Raw genomic sequence first — 20,168 nt, 5'->3', positions numbered from 1 at the left:
TAGATTTAAGAAGTGGATTGCATCTCCAAACTCCACTACTGATGCTAGTATTTTTGCAAGCATAGAAAACCATCACCAGATCCAACAGGTAGCACTCTGATGCAGGGATGGGAAATTTCTTCCGTTTTTTTCCCCAAATCCTCAAAATAAAAATAACTCCAAGGAACGCTGGTGATGGAGGATGTGGGATTTCAAGGTTAGAGAACTCCGCTCTGATGGATTTAACTCAATCAGCTCCTCCCAACAGAAACACGTCCACCATAGAAAAATTCTTTTATCGTTTTTCTATAATTTCATCAATGCAACAAATTTTAAACCGTGCAGTGAAGTTGGTAGCTACAGCTAAAGCATCCTGAAAAGATCCAGGATGCTTTAGCATTCAGAAGAAAGACAAGGAGAGATTTCTGTTGCCTTAAAAACAAAGTCTGAAGGTTTTGCTCCAGATTTCTGTTCAATGAACCACGATAAGCTGAGCTGACTTTGGTGCGTGTCAGAAATTCTGACTTTGTCTCTAATTTTCTAAAGCTTATTATAAAGAGACGAGTTGCTGACAGCAAACTGTTCCAATCAAACGTCTCCTCATCGTCGGAGCATTTCTGTGCCGACCTTCTTGTCCCTGAGAATCCGTTTATCATGTAACTCAGCACTTCTCCGTCATTCCCATTACTCTAGTGACAGGCTTGACTTGAAGTTATGTCAATATGCAGAATCAAACTTAACTGTAATGAATTCACATAACTGTGGTTGTGACAATAACGGCAGGCGCTGCGGCGTTATGGATTTCTGGGTCAAACGCATTTGGGAGTGAGGTTATTGAATTTAATCCTCTGAGTAATTTGTTTAGGCAGAGAACGACTCGCCGTTGAAACGGGGAAGCCTTGACCTTTTCGGATGCATACGATTACTGTCAGCTTCACTTTATCAAAAGCTCCCCTTGTGTGCCTGTGTCTGTGGAGAGACATGCAGATCAGAGGGTTTTAAAAAGTTTAAAAAGCTGTGACATTGAAGTATCTCTATGAAGAAAAAATTATGCAAAGTAGGGACCAAATAAAACCCTAGTTTTCCTTAACTTTGTCAGAAATACGAAGCATTGTAAGTCTTTCTTCTACTTCAGGGTCATTGATTTATCAGACAGAGCACAGTTTGGCTCCTGGTGGTTACCATGGTTAACGCTATAGATCAGAACTACACAAACATTTGCCAGGATCAATGAGGCAGACAGGCCTGACCTTCTGCTCCGCCCTCTGTCTGCTGCAAGTGGATGAGAACCAGTTTACTGACAGATCACCTCTAGGTCATATTCTAAGGTACACTGCAAAAAGAAAGCAAGGTTGGACTAAATAATTGTGTTCAAAAACTATAGGTAGTCGCCTATACATGGAAAATAAATTAGTTTTTATGTTAATTTACAAAACCTTTAGTTATTTATCATTTGGTTATTTTGAAATTAATTGTATCAGCTTAAATTAACTGAATATAATTGAAAAAAAAAATAAAATAAATATATATATATATATATATATATATATATATATATATATATATATATATATATATATATATATATATATATATATATATATATATATATATATATAGGAATAGCGCCTCACATTCATTGAGGTTGACTATAAGTTGAAGTTGGTGAGAAAGTATGAAAGTGCGCATGTTACAATTCAACTCGATTGAAAGTGAACCCAGGTCTTTGTTTCACTTCCTCAGATGTGTTAACTCTCAAAGTTGAAAGTGTCAGGGTTTGGTTGTGGTTTGCAGAGGCAGGGAGGCAGAGGTGAGTTTCTTGTGGATTTAATTAAAGGTTAACAGACAGCTGAGGCAGGAATCCAAATATCAAACATGAAAAAAGTCACAAAAAAAAACATGGCGACATCAGGGGAAAACAATCACGACGAGGAAGACACAGTGAGACGGAGTTGGAGGAAGTTAGACGAGGAACTGTACAAAGATTGTATTTATGGGAGACTGAACAAAGAGAGGACTAAGGAGCAGATTGGGAGCAGGTGGGAACAGAGCAGACTGGGAAGGAGCTAGGAAAAAGAAAAACACAAGAGGGCAGCAGAGGGCAACAAATAAAAACCTGAGAACTAAAATATAACCTGACAACACAACAAATTAAGAATTAAACCAATAAAACTAGAAAACATGGAGCAAAGTAAAACTGAATACTCAAACAGAACCAAGGCTGTGACAGAGAGAATTAAAACCTACTGGGTTTTGCTACCAAAACCACAGTGCAGTGCTGCCATTGGCCTTCACGGGTGCTTAATCTGTAAGTCACAGGTCTAGCACTCCTAGTGGCTAAAAGTTAAAGCGTTGCTTTAAACTTGTGCAACGAACTTTTAATCTGAGGGGTCTGTTCTTCTGAAAGATTAAGGGAGGCATTATTTGAGGTGTTTTGAAAACTAATGAAGGACCTGGAAGGAAAAGATGTCAGAGGCATCCCTGCTCCATCGCCTGATTAATTCCCTCAGTCAACTCTGCAGAGGCCTGCTACAGAGGCCTTTATTATATTTAGCTGTGTTAGGCTGAAGAGCCGGGCATACAATAAAATATTTTGCCCTTTTTGGTCCGATTCTCCAGTCGTGCGAGAATTTTTCAATCGGGCGGGGTTTCAGCCTCATCGTGCCTCGTGTGGTATACAGGGAGTAACGAGGGGCGATCGGCCTCTCACTGTCATGACTCTGCACTTTTTGATTCTGTTTAAGTTTTGTTTCTGAGTTTTCAGTTATACTTTTAAGTGTTGTTTGTGTTTTTATTGGTCTCATTCCATTTTGTGTTATTCTATAAGTTGTTGTTCATATTTTCTAGTTCTTTTTTATTTCTTGAGTTACCTCAGGCCTCAATGTTAACCATCGCCCGGAGCAAGTAGTTTTTATTGTCGGGAGAGTACAAATTTCATTGCATTTGCCCGCCGGGTGAGTGCAACGATCGCAAAAAAAAAAATTATCACTCAAAATTACTTTAAAATCACCGACATTCGCTGAAAACGACCCACAAGCGTTGCCGGCGCCATTTTTGTTGTTTTGTACACATTCTCGTGTGATTTGAAAAAGCCGCATGATTTTCCACTAGATGGCGTGATTCAGCTCTTGGGGAGAGAATTCTGCAGAGCAGCCGCTGATGATGAATTTAATCTATACTATAATACACGCTAGATTAAAAATGATCAGTCAGGTATTAGAAAAATAATAATAATAATAATTGTATGCGCACAGTGTAAATATTTCTATCATATGGCAGTCTTCTGTACAGTGATGCAGGTCATACATTAAAAACATTTTCATTTAAGTTTTTTCTCTTAGACATTGGAGTGGTGCATTTAAATGTTATAGAGCTAAACATGTTAGATTGGTGAGTAGTAGTAGTGTAAGTTTTTATCCTGTCAAGTTTTTTATTTTATTTTTAACATTACAATTTATCTTTTTCCAAGCAAACAACAGTTTAAAGCAAAATTTAGTTTGAAAAGAATGTGCAGGAAGGATTGAAAAGCATGTTAACACAGTAATGTAGGCTTGAGTTCATTATCTGACGCATGCATATACACACCAGGAACCTGGAAACTTACTGAATTACAAAAAACATTTAAAAAACAAACATGTTTCATTGATATATATACAAAAATGAATATTAGGAACTATATTTATCAAACATTATACTGGGCAAGTAAAAATTGTTTCTGGGCAAATGAAATGTGAAAGTCACTTGCCTTAATGTGAACCCCTGTACCTTCTGTTGCCCCCTTGTGTTTTTTCCTTTCCCCTTGGCTTCCTTCTAGATGTTTCCATCCACACCTGTTCCCTGTCAGCTCATTAGTCAGGTCTTTGTTCTGTCTCCCATATATACTCTCCCTGTGGAGTTCCTCAGTGCTGGTTTCTCGTCTTTCCCTGGCCCCTCATGTGTGTTTCCCCTGATGCCCCCTGGATCCTGGCATTCTGTATTTGTTAATTTGGATTTCTGCCTCATTAAACCTGCAAGACTCATCTCTGCCTCCTGCTCTCTGCATTTGGGTCCTCAAAAACCTCCACCCAACGGTGACACCCATGACCACCTCCAGATCAGGAATCATATGGTCGGCAGAAAATCAAACATGTTGGAAATTCAGTCGGCTGTCGTGAGGTGGTCGTGGACAAATCCTGCTGTTGAAGCAGAGCTAAAAGCCGATTTACCGGAAACTTGAGCACTGTGCATGTGCAAACAAGGGAGTTCTTCTTCTTCTTCTTCTTCTTCTTCTTCTTCTTCTTCTTCTTCTTCTTCTTCTTCTTCTTCTTCTTCTTCTTCTTCTTCTTCTTCTTCTTCTTCTTCTTCTTCTTCTTCTTCTTCTTCTTCTTCTTCTTCTTCTTCTTCTTCTTCTTCTTCTTCTTCTTCTTCTTCTTCTTCTTCTTCTTCTTCTTCTTCTTCTTCTTCTTCTTCTTCTTCTTCTTCTTCTTCTTCTTCTTCTTCTTCTTCTTCTTCTTCTATACTATATTGTTCTATAGTTTGAGCTGTAGCTACGTGCAATGATTGAAAATATCACACAGTGTATGCCTGCCATAACACACCTAAATATAGTTTAGGTGTGTAAGGTTGGAGATATGAAGGTTGGAGAGATGAAGATATGGTATTTTTTCAGGACTATAACCTCAGATAAACTCTTTTCCTTAATTTTGATGTGTTTCCTAAAACCTTATGCATGCAAACAGTCTCCAGATTTCTTCCATTAACAGAGAAATTATTATCTGTAGAGCTGGCAGATCCACTGCTGTTTAATTTACTGCACATGCCCTGACCTGTGCTTGTTTTGGTGGAAAATTGAACGTGTCGTTCTCATAATAAAGTTCCCTAATGAGCTGTGTCTGCCAGTGCCTTTCCGCTGGCGTCACACAGCTCCTGTCAGCTCGTCTCTGCCTCCGTGCTGCTCGGGTTGCAGCAGGGGTGAACTCAGCTCGGAGCAGGAACGTTTTTTCTTCTCTGGCTTCAAAGGAAACCGCAAACAGGTTGACTTCACCTGGAAATGAAAAGATGCTGATGTTCTTAATCATTTCTGCTGAGGTCATGTTTAGTGATGGATTAACTTGAACTTGTTAGAGATCTTAACCACAGAAAATGTTCATAAATAACTTTCCACTCTCTTCCTCTGCTGCTGTTTTCCTCTTAATTGTTGGCGGGCAAAATTTGATTGATTGTTTGACTTTATTGATCTCACAGTGGAGAAATGTACTCATTATTTATAACAATTTATCCCATTATTGTTGCAAACAAAGGACATGTTATGTAAATAGATATTTTAAAAAGCAGATTAAAAAAATAAATGAAAATTAAGCTATTTTCTGCACGATTTATATACCAGAATTTTTAAAATAAAATTTCTGCTTTTCATATTAAGTTTTTTTGAATTATAGATGAAAAAGACTAAAACTGAATTAGGAGCAGTTTGGCAATGATCTTTTTTCTGAAGCAAAGTAGTTTTATCACTGTTGTTCCTCACATTTACAGACACTCACTAAACCTCAGGAGGTCTGGATTCATGCCTGACCTTTTTTTTTTTTAAACATCTTTAAATAAAAGCCATTAGAAGTAAAAACATTTCTATTGTCTATAGAGCCTTTCAGTTAATCCTCAATAGCTCGATATAATGGAAGACTAACGGCTAATCCTTAGGGAATCACTGAGTTGAAGCCAAAGAACACAACAGGGCTCGATGTTAACCATCGCCCGATCTCCCGCGGCAAGTAGTTTTTATTGTCGGGAGAGTACAAATTTCATTCCATTTGCCCGCCTGGCAAGTGCAATGATCGCAAAAAAAAAATTATTTATCACTCAAAATTACTTTAAAATCACCAACATTCGATGAAAACGACCCAGAAGCGTTGCTGGTGCCATTTTTGTTGTTTTGTACACATTCTTAGCCTCGTGAGACCATCCTGATCTCGCGAGCTTTCAAGGTTTCACTCGCAGATCAGTCTGGAGACTCTCCGTTAAAGAAAATTTGGAGCCGTTCACCAAACGAACGTCCAATCAGCGTTGGCTTTGAGGCGGGTTGAGGTGTGACGCAACGAGAAGCGCGACAGTTCAGTCTAAAGAACATGGCGGCTTCAGCCGATGAAACTAGCGTTAGCGTGGCTATTGAGCAAGTTTTATCGGAATTACAGAGTATTTCTTCACTGAAAGAAGAACAAAACACTGCTCTGGAGGCTTTTCTCAGAGGAAAAGATGTTTTTGCTCTTCTCCCGACTGGTTTCAGCAAGAGTTTGATCTATCAATTGGCTCCTCTTCGTCGTCGCTCTGTTAGTACGTCATATGCTTCGTTGATCTGATTGGTTTATTTGGCCCGTCTATCACCAACATAGGCCAATCAGCTAACCAGTATTTTCGCCCCTTCCCAAAATTACTTCAACGGAAGGTTTCCAGATGGATATGCGGGGCAAATCCATCTGACTCCGCCAGATGGATTTGCCCCGATGGATCTGGCGCTAGTTTCATCGGCTGAAGCCACCATGTACTTTAGACTGAACTGTCACACTTCTCGTTGCGTCACACCTCAACCCGCCTCAAAGCCAACGCTGATTGGACGTTCGTTTGGTGAACGGCTCCAAATTTTCTTCAACGGAGAGTCTCCAGACTGATCTGCGAGTGAAACCTTGAAAGCTCGCGAGATCAGGATGGTCTCACGAGGCTAACATTTTAGTGCTTCTTTAGAAATTTCAGTGTTCTCACTGATCAGCTGTGCTGCTTCCATCAACACCCTTGTTTATAGATGCTGGAGATCGGCCTGTTTTCCAGTTTGGTCCTGTTTCTCTGACCGTGACTAACTGGATGTGCTCTCTTCGTCTCTTCGTGGGAGCTGGCTCCGAGCTCGTCTGCCTGGCTGTGTGTTTCCTGGACGGGGCCGCCTTTTACAGCTGCTTTTTGTGTCTCTGCTTCCGTCTCCTTGAACCCCAGTCGGCCTCGGCAGATGGCCGCTCACACTGAGCCTGGTTCTGCTGGAGGTTTCTTCCTGTTCAAAGGGAGTTTTTCCTCTCCACTGTCGCTACAAGCATGCTTAGTGTGTGGGATTGTATTTGAGTCAATGAGTCAATGCAATCAACTGGTTTTCCTTAGACAGAAAACTTTGTATCAATTTGACTGGATGATCTGGTTGAACTGTAAAGTGCCTTGAGATGACATGTGTTGTGAATTTGGCGCTATATAAATAAACTGAATTGAATTGAATTGGCTATTTTATAGCCAATCAGTGAGAACTAATTAGGCAAACAGCTTGCCACAGTTTTCTCCCATGGCTGAATGGCTGTTGGACTCCCTGTTGAGTCGCTCTTTGTCTGGTGCCTTGCTCATGGACCTTACTGCCTAGGTGGACCTTAGCAGGAGCTTGGGACGCAAGCCTCTCCACCACGTCAAGGTGGCGACTCTTCGAAGAGGAACATTCACTCACACACTCACACCAGATATTTGAGGGGAAAAGCAGCCAAGCATGAGGAGCTCTATCAATACCTGCCAGTCTTTCTGCTAGGCTACAATGCTATCAGCACTGCTCCACCATGCTGCCCTTTGAAACATTTGGGATGCTTCTAATTTACAGACTGATGACTTTTCATCACACGGAAAACCCAAACATCCATCCATCCACTCATTAAAAACTTTATTTTTTTTATTTTTTTTTTAAAACTGCTGGAACAGATATAAATCATATAGAAGCAGCTTTTAGTCCTCCTGCTCCACTAATCTGGAATAAACGTAGTCACTGGGTAAGTAGAGGGGTAGGTGGCGGTAGTGCGTTAACAGCCCGATCCAGCGGAGGAGAATTTCAGTCTGAATAGACGTTTTTACGTTGCTTCATTCTATCTCTTTTCTTCCACTCTGCAGAATCTGTTAGTTCAATCTCTAACGTTCTGCTCTCTCTGCTTTTTCTCATAGTAGCTTCATCTGGTCTGTTCCTGTTTGGCTGTGACTCCATCCTGGAGAGAAATCTCAGCTGTGCTGCTGCCATTAACACCTTTGTTTCTAGATGTTGGAGCTTGGCCTGTTTTCCAGTGTGGTCCTGTTTCTCTGACCGTGACTGAGTGGATGTGCTCTCTTCATCCTCTGACATGGGAGCTAGCTCGGAGCTCGTCTGCCTGGCTGTGTGTTTCCTGGACGGGGCCGCCTTTTACAGCTGCTTTTTCTATGTCTGCTTCTGTCTCCTTGAACCCCAGTGGGCCTCAGCAGATGGCCGCTCACACTGAGCCTGGTTCTGCTGGAGGTTTCTTCTTGTTAAAAGAGAGTTTTTCCTTTCCACTGTCGCTACAAGCATGCTTAGTGTGAGGGATTGCATATTGCATATTTCAATTGCGGATTAAAATATCAGCTGTGCTGCTGCCATTAACACCTTTGTTTCTAGATGTTGGAGATCGGCCTGTTTTCCAGTCTAGTCCTGTTTCTCTGACTGTGCCTAACTGGATGTGCTCTCTTCATCCTCTGACATGGAAGCTGGCTCGGAGATTGTGTGGGATTGCTGAAGAGTCAATGAGTCGACGCAATCAGCTGGTTTTACTTAGTTAGAAAACTTTGAATCAATCTGACTGGATGATCTGGTTGAATTGTTTCTATAGAATGACCTGAGATGTCATGATGTGAATTGGAGCTATAGAAATAAACTGATTACACTTAAACTCCCAGAAAACTGGAAAAACACTGAAAGTTGCTTTAAAAACATTTTAGTTTAGAGAAGTTTTTACTGAACAGCATCAGGTTTTCACTCCAATGTTCTTCTTTTTAAATAATCTTTTTGATCTTTTATACAATCATCTTATTTTAATGATTCACTTCTATTCTCTTTAATTTTCTGTTGTCTCTTACATTCTGCTTTTCTTTTTCTATCTGTTTTCCTCACGTTCAGCTCTTTGAATTATCTGCCACTGAAATCTTCTGCATAGATCAACCTGCCTCGCTTAGAGTCTGTAGCTGAAGCTCTAATTGGGAGACATCTTCTGATTGTTTCTGCTTTGGTGCCTGAGGCGGATATGATGCTGATGGATCTACTGGAAATATCCCAACAGATGGACTGGAATCCACTGGAATCCACAATCAGTCCCATTCGATTCCCATCAAACACGGTTTGGCTGTTGGAGTCTTTTTAAGGGGCTTCCATTGAGAAGGTCTGGTTCTTATGGTGACCAGGAAGCACGTCTCTGGGCACAATCATTCACACACCAATACACTGAAGAGGCCAATTAACCGGATAGGTGGGGGAAACCGGAGCGCCCGGGGAAAACCCACGCAGGCATGAGGAGAACCACTTCTCCACCATGCTGCCCTTTTTTTTTTTTTACTTTTGGGATGTTTGGATTAAAACATTTCCAAGGCCAATTCTTTCAGTATGGTGGTTTAGGATGTTTAGAGCTGATGGTGTCCAGTTCAGTCCCAGTATAATTAAACCCTGATAAGGTCTCTCTGCGTCACTAAAAGGTTCTAGTTCCTCCCTTCTGAGGTGGACTTCTTTCTCTTGAATTGTTCTGGTTTCCTCAAACCCAGAGAGTGGCGAAACCTTTTCCAGGGGCTCTTCTTCCCTTTCTCTGGGACTTCCTCCTCGGTGAGTTGAAGGATGGAATCCTGACTGATTTCCTCGTCGGTGGATGTTTGTTTGAGGGCTGAGATCTCTTGCTGCAGTTCATCCCTTTCAGCTCTAAGTTGGTTGATCAGATCAAGGTCCTCTGCTGATTTCTTTGAAGAAGTTTCTGCCTCATCATTGAGGAGCGTCTCTAAACGTTCCAGCTTTCTTTCCAGGTGAAGAACCTCCCTTTCTTTCTCAGAGACGATTTCCTGGTGGGAAACTCTTTCTTGTTCCAACTCTCTCTGCAGCAGACTCTCCGTCTCTTTAAGTTCTTCCTGCAGGCCTGAGATTTTCTGAGCCATTTCCTGACGGAGAGCCTGGTTCTCTGCTGTCAGGCCGTTGATGACCTGAAGGTTGGACGCCGATGTCTGTGAATGGGCTTCTCTTTCTTCATCCAGCTCTTGTTTTAGTGTTTCTGTCTGTTCTCTCAGGGTCAGATTGTCCTGTTGGTACTTCCTGATAGCTTCCTGCTGTGAAGCCCTAATCCGGTCCACCTCCTCCTGGAAACCAGCTGCTGTGTCTTCAGGTGTTTGTTCGAGGGATTCTAACATCTTGTTCATGGTTTCAAACATGCTCTTATTCAGGACCTCCATTTTGTCGGTCATGTTTGAGGTTCTCTGGTTGTTTGCATTCAGCTGCTGTTTAAAACAATCAAGCTCTATTTTCAGCAGGCTAACCTCCACCTCATACTTCCTTATGACCTCTTTGTCAGAAAGTGTGTCTTCTTGCAGCTGTCTCTGCAGACGTGTCTCCGTCTCCTCGGCGCTTTGTTCAAGGCTCGCCATTTTTTCAGCCATTTCTTGCCGGAGAGCTTTGTTCTTGGCTGTCAGGTTGTTAAACATCTGGATGTTGGTCATCGATGTCTTTGAATGACGTTCCATCTCCTCCATCAGTTCCTTCTTCAGCGTTTCTGCCCGTTGTTTCAGAGTAGCTGTATCTTTTTCATACTTCTCAGTCATTTCCCTGTGTGAAGCCTTTACGGTTTCCAGCTCTCTCTGTAAATTGGCCACCATGTCTTCAGTTTTTAGCTCCAGGGATTCATGGACCTTTGCTTCCTTGGTCTGGAACTCATTCTCTGCTTTCTTTGAGTAGTTTTCTCGTTCTCTAGTTAACTCCTGCTCTAATTTCTCCACTTGTTGCCTCAACATAAGAATCTCCATCTGGTTCTTAGAGACGGTTTCCTGACTGGAGGTCTGAAGCTGCTCCAGTTCGTTCTGCAGAGTTTGGTTCTGGTCTCTCAAAGTGCTTATAAGCGTTCGTCCATGCTCTATTTTCAGCTCCCGTGCTTCGGTTAGATTCTTCTGATTCTGCAGCTGGTTCTTTGTATCTTGTAGTTCTTTTGACAAATAATTCACCTTACGCTGCTCTTCTTTTACCGCTTTTCTCTCCGCATCCAAAAGACATTGGAGTCGGTTCATGTCCGCCTCAAAGTAATGACCAGGCGGAGGATTTCTGCCTTGAACCCAGGCACCCTGGTTGTACTGGTTTCTCCGTCCACTTTCCTGGACATACTGCCCCCTCGGCTGGAATCTTCTTGTCTGGTTTGACATTTTTACTCAAATACGATTGGAGGAAAATAATTCACTGAAAACGATCAAACAATGTTTGCTAGAAACTCACTGTATGTGCTCTGTGCTCTGTGGGTCCAGGGAACTGAGGTGGGAAGAATGTGTGGGAGGAATCGTAATGTCTGGTGGAGGTCTTAGAATTAGAATGACTTCATAGAATCAGTTTGAACAAAAACAATGAGAGAATATTACTTTTGTTTATGTTCAAAATTAGACTAGAATCTATTTGGTGTTTCCATTGCAAAGCAAGCAGCATAGAACGCCATTGTGTCTTTTTATGCTCCTATTCTATTGTGGCACACACACAATATAGGTATCAAAATGTCCGGCTCCGTCTAGGCAAGGGTGTGATTACTTTTATAAGCGATTGGATTTATCTATATATCCATATATATATATGAGCCTTTGCTGTGTGGGCATACATTAACCTACAAACACAGTTTAAATGGTCATTTGTAGATAAATCCTTAGTTTTTCAAAAACTGAAAACGGTATGTTGATAACTGCTACGGTTTTTCTAAAATCAGCCTTTAAGCACCACAAAGGTTGAGGGAAAATCAGACACAGGATTTTTGAGAGTGGGAGAGAGACGATTTCTGCAAACATGAAATGTTTTTATATCGCTCTCACGCCGGTATCATTTAATCTACAGTCACCATTTGTTGTCAGTTTGTAGACTGAAGCTTTGCTTTCACACAATGTCTTTGGAGTCACTCTGAGATTTAGAGTTTTCTTGAAAACGTCCCCAGACCGACCAAAAGATGATGGATTTCCCATGATTTTCCCATTCATTTTCTTATTTTATTTTTTTACAGTGTTCTGTCTGGCGATGTGGCAATAAGAATAATTTTCCTAATGCCAAAAAGAGCCCAACAGATTTTACTTTCACCAGTGGAGCAGTGCGGCTATCGCCATAGTGTTCCGCTTGATTAATGCATATAAATAGCTTTATTATAATTATGCAGGGAGTATTACAGATTATATGGACACTGCAATGTAAGTAGAACAGGAAAAGAAAAACAGAAAAAAAAGGTAAAAGAAAGAGGAGATAGAAGGGAGACAATGATAAAACATCATCAGTCTGCTTCATCACCAGCAAAGAGACGTAAAACCTACATCACAACCAACAGATATAGTATAAGAAATGCAATAAAGTAACACCATGATACTATGGCTGAAGTATAAGTAGTATTATTTAATCTGACATGTATACTGTGGTAGCTGAAGATCAGAATATGCCCCCCACCCCCCACACAATGACCTACATAGATGTGTGTTGTGAAAATGTTGTAGATGAAAGTCGCTAAAATGCTAATTAAAATTAGGGAGGGGGGGGGGGACGTCATCATTCGTTTCGTTGGAAGAAGAGTGATTTAAATATCGGAAATGGATTCTATATTACTGCTAGGTGTGACCCTTTCCTTACATATTTATATATATATATATATATATATATATATATATATATATAAGCAGTGTTAGGAAAGTTCTCTTTCTACGTGAACTACTTCAAAGTTCAGTTCACACATTTTAAAATGAACTAGTTCAGTTCATAGTTCATAATTCAAAATTTTGAACTAAGTTCACAGTTCCAAAAAATGAACTAGTTCATAGTTCTTTTTTTTTTTTCATATATTGCTCAATTACACCATAGCCTACTGTAGAACCACAGACAGCAATTATTTTATCAGTTGTAACACTGAAACTGTGCGTCAGATTTCATCTTCATATCCAGCTTTGAATCCTTATCCAACCAGGGTTTACATTAGCATTGAGGGGACAGCATTTCCCCATTGTTGCTTTAACGCTTTGTTGCTGTCCATTCACTTCACACTAGTAGCAGCTGCAGCTTTCACCCCTACAGTATATTCTCAAAAACATCAGGAAAAATGTGCTGCTTGAATGGTCTTTTTTATTAGGAATTATTAAAAGAAAAACAGGAAAGTAGTCTTTAAGGTGCAAATGTTTATTTAAATTTTTTTAATTTGAAATTCCATTTCAGTACATACTAAAAAGGAATACTGGAATCCTGGAAAATTATACCAGGCAGGTTTACATGAATAGTAAAACCCTCAAGAACATTTTACTAACACAAACTGAGGGACCAGGCTGAGGTAGGAATTTAAGGTTACTGAAGTGCGGATTTTTTTACTGAAAGCCGGCGGGCAAAGTTTGCAGAGAAATGTAAGATTGTTGCCATCATCCTCACCGACCACCTGGTCATAAACCTGTTTTAAGTGATCATACTGCTGCTTTGTCGCCTCCACGGTCGCCTCCATGCTGCTGTGGCTTTCACGCTGCATTTTGTTTTGATGACGCACGCGGCTGTAGGCTACGACGCTGGTAGCTGGTGTTGCCAGATTGGGTGTTTTTCCCGCTACATATTAAGGCCTGTTTACGGTGTGATTTAGCCAGGGTTTCGCCTGGAGGGCTCTATAGAAATCTGGCAACCTATTGAACGAAGTCGAACTGAGAGAGCGTGCCGTTAACAGACACCAGAATGAACGAGTTCACAATAACGTTCATCAGGCAGTAGTACAGTACGTTCAGTTCACGTTCGCCCAAAATATGAACGAGGCACAACACTGTATATATGTGTGTATATATACACTATATTGCCAAAAGTATTTGCTCACCTGCCTTGACTCACATATGAGCTTAAGTGACATCCCGTTCCTAATCCATAGGGTTCAATATGACGTCGGTCCACCCTTTGCAGCTAGAACAGCTTCAACTCTTCTGGGAAGGCTGTCCACAAGGTTTAGGAGTGTGTTTATGGGAATTTTTGACCATTCTTCCAGAAGCGCATTTGTGAGGTCGCACACTGATGTTGGACGAGAAGGCCTGGCTCTCAGTCTCCGCTCTAATTCATCCCAAAGGTGTTCTATCGGGTTGAGGTCAGGACTCTGTGCAGGCCAGTCAAGTTCATCCACACCAGACTCTGTCATCCATGTCTTTATGGACCTTGCTTTGTGCACTGGTGCACAGTCATGTTGGAAGAGGAAGGGGCCAGCTCCAAACTGTTCCCACAAAGTTGGGAGCATGGAATTGTCCAAAATGTCTTGGTATGCTGAAGCATTCAGAGTTCCTTTCACTGGAACTAAGGGGCCAAGCCCAGCTCCTGAAAAACAACCCCACACCATAATCCCCCCTTCACCAAACTTTACACTTGGCACAATGCAGTCAGACAAGTACCGTTCTCCTGGCAACCGCCAAACCCAGACCCGTCCATCAGATTGCCAGATGGAGAAGCGCGATTCGTCACTCCAGAGAACGCGTCTCCACTGCTCTAGAGTCCAGTGGCGGCGTGCTTTACACCACCGCATCCGACGCTTTGCATTGCACTTGGTGATGTATGGCTTGGATGCAGCTGCTCGACCATGGAAACCCATTCCATGAAGCTCTCTGCGCACTGTTCTTGAGCTAATCTGAAGGCCACATGAAGTTTGGAGGTCTGTAGTGATTGACTCTGCAGAAAGTTGGCGACCTCTTCGCACTATGCGCGTCAGCATCCGCTGACCCCGCTCCGTCAGTTTACGTGGCCTACCACTTCGTGGCTGAGTTGCTGTCGTTCCCAAACACTTCCATTTTCTTATAATACAGCTGACAGTTGACTGTGGAATATTTAGGAGCGAGGAAATTTCACGACTGGATTTGTTGCACAGGTGGCATCCTATCACAGTTCCACGCTGGAATTCACTGAGCTCCTGAGAGCGACCCATTCTTTCACAAATGTTTGTAAAAACAGTCTGCATGCCTAGGTGCTTGAATTTATACACCTGTGGCCATGGAAGTGATTGGAACACCTGATTCCAATAATTTGGATGGGTGAGCAAATACTTTTGGCAATATAGTGTATGTGTATATATGTGTATATATATATATATATATATATATATATATATATATATATATATATATATATATATATATATATATATATATATATATACAAATATATATACAAATATATATACAAATATATACACATATATATGTGTATATATATATATATATATATATATGAGGCCAATAGGACCACATCATCTGCAAAAAGCAGAGAGGCACCAACACTTTGGCTGCGCCTAGAAATTCTGTCCATGAAGGTAATGAACAGAATTGGTGACAAAGGGCAGCCCTGGCGGAGTCCAACTGTCACCGGAAACGAGCCCGGCAATGCAGACCAGACTCTGACACCGGTCATACAGGGACCTGACAGGCCATATCAAAGGGCCCGGCACCCCCGTACTCCAGCCAACACAACCCCACAACATCCAGGAACTTGAGGAACTCCAGGCTGATCTCATCCACCCCCAGAGCCCTGCCACCGAGGAGCTTTTTATCTACCTCGGCGACCTCGCCCACAGAGATTGGAGAGCCCAGTCCAGAGTCCCCAGGCCCAGCTTCCTCAATGGAAGGAATGTTGGTGGGATTGAGGAGGTCTTCGAATTATTCCACCCACCGACCCACAACGTCCCGAGTCGAGGTCAGCAGCACACCATCCCCACTATAAACAGTGTTGGTGCTGCACCGCTTCCCCCTCCTGAGACGCCGGATGGCGGACCAGAATCACTTCGGAGCTGTACGGAAGTACATATATATATATATATATATATATATATATATATATATACACTCACCGGCCACTTTATAAGGTACCCCATGCTAGTAACGGGTTGGACCCCCTTTTGCCTTCAGAACTGCCTCAATTCTTGGTGGCATAGATTCAACAAGGTGCTGGAAGCATTCCTCAGGGAGTTTGGTCCATATTGACATGATGGCATCACACAGTTGCCGCAGATTTGTCGGCTGCACATCCATGATGCGAATCTCCCGTTCCACCACATCCCAAAGATGCTCTATTGGATTGAGATCTGGTGACTGTGGAGGCCATTTGAGTACAGTGAACTCATTGTCATGTTCAAGAAACCAGTCTGAGATGATTCCAGCTTTATGACATGGCGCATTATCCTGCTGAAAGTAGCCATCAGAAGTTGGGTACATTGTGGTCATAAAGGGATGGACATGGTCAGCAACAATACTCAGGTAGGCTGTGGCGTTGCAACGATGCTCAATTGGTACCAAGGGGCCCAAAGAGTGCCAAGAAAATATTCCCCACACCATGGCACCACCACCACCAGCCTGAACCGTTGATACAAGGCAGGATGGATCCATGCTTTCATGTTGTAGACGCCAAATTCTGACCCTACCATCCGAATGTCGCAGCAGAAATCGAGACTCATCAGACCAGGCAACGTTTTTCCAATCTTCTATTGTCCAATTTCGATGAGCTTGTGCAAATTGTAGACTCAGTTTCCTGTTCTTAGCTGAAAGGAGTGGCACCCGGTCTGGTCTCCTGCTGCTGTAGCCCATCTGCCTCAAAGTTCCACGTACTGTGTGTTCAGAGATGCTCTTCTGCCCACCTTGGTTGTAACGGGTGGTTATTTGAGTCACTGTTGCCCTTCTATCAGCTCGAACCAGTCTGGCCATTCTGACCTCTGGCATCAACAAGGCATTTCCGCCCACAGAACTGCCGCTCACTGGATGTTTTTTCTTTTTCGGACCATTCTCTGTAAACCCTAGAGATGGTTGTGGGTGAAAATCCCAGTAGATCAGCAGTTTCTGAAATACTCAGACCAGCCCTTCTGGCACCAACAATCATGCCACGTTCAAAGTCACTCAAATCACCTTTCTTCCCCATACTGATGCTCGGTTTGAACTGCAGGAGATTGTCTTGACCATGTCTACATGCCTAAATCCACTGAGTTGCCGCCATGTGATTGGCTGCTTAGAAATTAAGTGTTAACGAGCAGTTAGACAGGTGTACCTAATAAAGTGACTGGTGAGTGTATACATATATATATATATATATATATATATATATATATATATATATATATATATATATATATATATATATATATATATATATATATGTACATAGATATATATATATATACACGTGTATATATATATATATATATATATATATATATATATATATATATACGTACATAGATATATATATATATATACATGTGTATATATATATATCATTTTAATTGTTTTTTGTTTGTTGAATGAATTTTGCACCATTATTCTTGCTGCTTACTGATCGTTTCCTGCAACAAACTGTGTTTGCTCTTCTCCCTCCTCTAAACTGATTTGCTATGACTCTGCTCCTCACCGAACCACAGGCAGATTTTAAATCAGCACTGCTCTGTGATTTTTTTTTTCTTTTTCACTCTAACAAACAGAAGTCTTTGGTACGTGATAACAACCTTTTCCTTTGTTAGAGCAGCCATAAACAGCACAAAAACAAATTATTTTTCACAGTGTTGATCCATGACTACCTTACTTTCTGCCCCCAATCTACTATGTGATGCTGTGTGAAAGCAACTGATCCTATCAGAGGAGCAATTGAATCTGAAATTGAAGCTTCGAATGACTGATTTTGAACTCCTCTATTACAGGATCTCTTGCTGTGTTTAAGGGCCCTGTCACACCTTGCAGATTAATCCAGCGTGTGCCCGACATCCCAGAATCTCCTAAAAAGCTGGCATACGCTGAACTTTCTATGCATTTTTACAACTTTGGGCGTATACATAGAGTATTCATAACGAGTCCAGAACTTATGTCCAACAACAGCCGAACTTATGCATAATGCACAGCAGCATGCCCATGAAATGATGCACAAGCCAGTGTCCTGAGAGGGGCAGCGTTGCGCCCGTAGGAGCCTGGTCTGCATAAAAAGATTTCTCTGATCATGGTATTAACCTTGCTGCTGTTTACCACCCGCTAAAAAAATGAAAAAGAAAGGAAGAAGGTTTTTGGCTGCAGCAGATTGAGCGTCATGTCTGCTAGGAAGGTTGTTGGTGGTGGGGTTGAACGCAGGGAGGATCCATCAGCCTCACCTTCTGGCTCACCCTATGATGGGGATGAAGTCTGGAGGAGAACTGAAGGTTTCCTCCTGTGAACCCCCTTTATACCAAAACGCTGCCAATACGCCATTATACAGTAGCTGGAAGTTAGAAACACGTTCAGCGCTCGTCTGGAACACCTCAGATACGTTGATATGTTGGAGAGAAGTTCTTGATAAGTTACGCAGAAGTTATGCACAAGTTACTCAGAGGTCCGGGATAAGCTAGACGCCACAAGTGATGAGTAACTTAAACTTAACGTTTGTCAACCATCAGATAACTTACTGTAACTTATGGCCCTCGTATGGCATACCCTGGCATACATCAGCATGCTCAAAATTTCTCGAAGCACTTGCCGTATGTCGACATGTGTCATTGTGTTTCAGTGTGCTCATAACTTATACAAGATGTAATCATTACTTATCCAACATATGCCAGTGTTTTTGCCAGATTTTTTGTACGTGAAGGTGTGAGAGGGGCTTAAAGCATCTAAGACACCCATGCACCAACGCGGTTCGTTCATGTCTTGGTTAGCTGGATAGATCATTTACCTGACTCCGCCAGATGGATTTGCTCCGCATATCCATCTGGAAACCTTCCGTTGAAGTAATTTTGGGAAGGGGCGAAAATACTGGTGAGCTGATTGGCCTATGTTGGTGATAGACGGGCCAAATAAAACAATCAGATCAACGAAGCATATGACGTACTAACAGAGCAACGACGAAGAGGAGCCAATTGATAGATCAAACTCTTGCCGAAACCAGTCGGGAGAAGAGCAAAAACATCTTTTCCTCTGAGAAAAGCCTCCAGAGCAGTGTTTTGCTCTTCTTTCAGTGAAGAAATACTCTGTAATTCCGATAAAACTTGCTCGATAGCCACACTAATGCTAGTTTCATCGGCTGAAGCCGCCATGTTCTTTAGACTGAACTGTCGCGCTTCTCGTTGCGTCACACCTCAACCCGCCTCAAAGCCAACGCTGATTGGACGTTTGTTTGGTGAACGGCTCCAAATTTTCTTTAACAGAGAGTCTCCAGACTGATCTGCAAGTGAAACCTTGAAAGCTCGCGAGATCAGGATGGTCTCACGAGGCTATCGATCATTAGGGGTCTGGGAAAAAAATCAGGTGCCTGATATAATAACGATTTTTCAGTTCCTAAAATCAATTTATATAAAACAAAACATTTTTTTTCCTTAAACAATGAGGGAAAATGGGCTACCTCTTCTCTGGTAGATGGCGCTGTGGAGCCTTTTTGCTGTGCGGCACAGCGCCATATCTGTAGTTGAGGCGTCACAGTGGAAGACATGGACTGACTCAAATCCCAACCAACATGGATTCTGATGCACATATACAGCGCTTGCTTTTTTATTTATACATTTCATTTGGATAGCTGGGAAATATATTGCAATATATAGTGATATTTCATATTGCAACACCCATGCCAAAACTTGCCCATATTTATCACCAGCTAGCATGCACTCATTTTATCACTTAGCTCCTTTTTGCAGGAGTTTCTAAATCGGAGGTCAGGAAACATCCACCCACCAACTCTTTCCTTTCCCTGCTTAATTACCTTCTACATCAAAGGAGGTAAAATAGATGTCATTCTGCTTTTAAAAAGGCTGATTCAGACATTAAGTACATCATCTGAAACCTGCAGTAATTCTTCACACTGCCATGTGAAATTAGGTTTGATTTAAAAATGCTCTAAATGTTTCCTCATCCTGATGGCAGGTTTCCAAAAACTGAAAAATGATCTTAGCAGGTTATGATTAGGCGCACTCATCTGGACCAGAAACCAAGCTAATTAAGGCGTTTTCCTCCCTCACAAAGAATAAATGCTGGGAGAAAAAAGATCAATTATGCTATAGAGGATGAACAAGTGGACAGTGAGGGGAGGAGAGACAGAAAATACCTGACTCAACATTTCTTCTCCAACAATAATTGATTTAAAAGGCTGATGGGTTAATAAACTAAGCATCTTTCTGGGGGAAATGAGGTATATTGGCCTGGATAGCAGGGGCCTCCCTTTTTCATGCCCTTAAAGACGTTGAAGCTTAATGCGTGAGCAGGACCTCAGCAACCCTTAGCTGCCATGA

The 20,168-nt window shown here is 41.8% G+C and overlaps 2 protein-coding genes across 4 annotated transcripts in view; one reads left to right on the top strand and one right to left on the bottom strand.

The window, feature by feature from the left end:
• Window positions 1-20,168, top strand: part of raly (RALY heterogeneous nuclear ribonucleoprotein) — a 150,815-nt gene that overhangs the window by 15,566 nt on the left and 115,081 nt on the right. The window lies entirely within an intron of this gene.
• LOC119772534 (CAP-Gly domain-containing linker protein 1-like) lies at window positions 9,442-11,133 on the bottom strand. Its single transcript, XM_038268994.1, has one exon. It carries the CDS (start codon window positions 11,131-11,133, stop codon window positions 9,442-9,444), a length of 1,692 nt encoding a protein of 563 aa, XP_038124922.1.

The sequence above is a fragment of the Cyprinodon tularosa genome, unplaced genomic scaffold, assembly GCF_016077235.1.
Source record: "Cyprinodon tularosa strain WSP-4 unplaced genomic scaffold, ASM1607723v1 ctg714, whole genome shotgun sequence".
Lineage (NCBI taxonomy): Eukaryota > Metazoa > Chordata > Actinopteri > Cyprinodontiformes > Cyprinodontidae > Cyprinodon > Cyprinodon tularosa.
The sequence above is the reverse complement of the archived record's forward strand: the minus strand, read 5'-3'. Positions and strand labels throughout refer to the sequence as shown.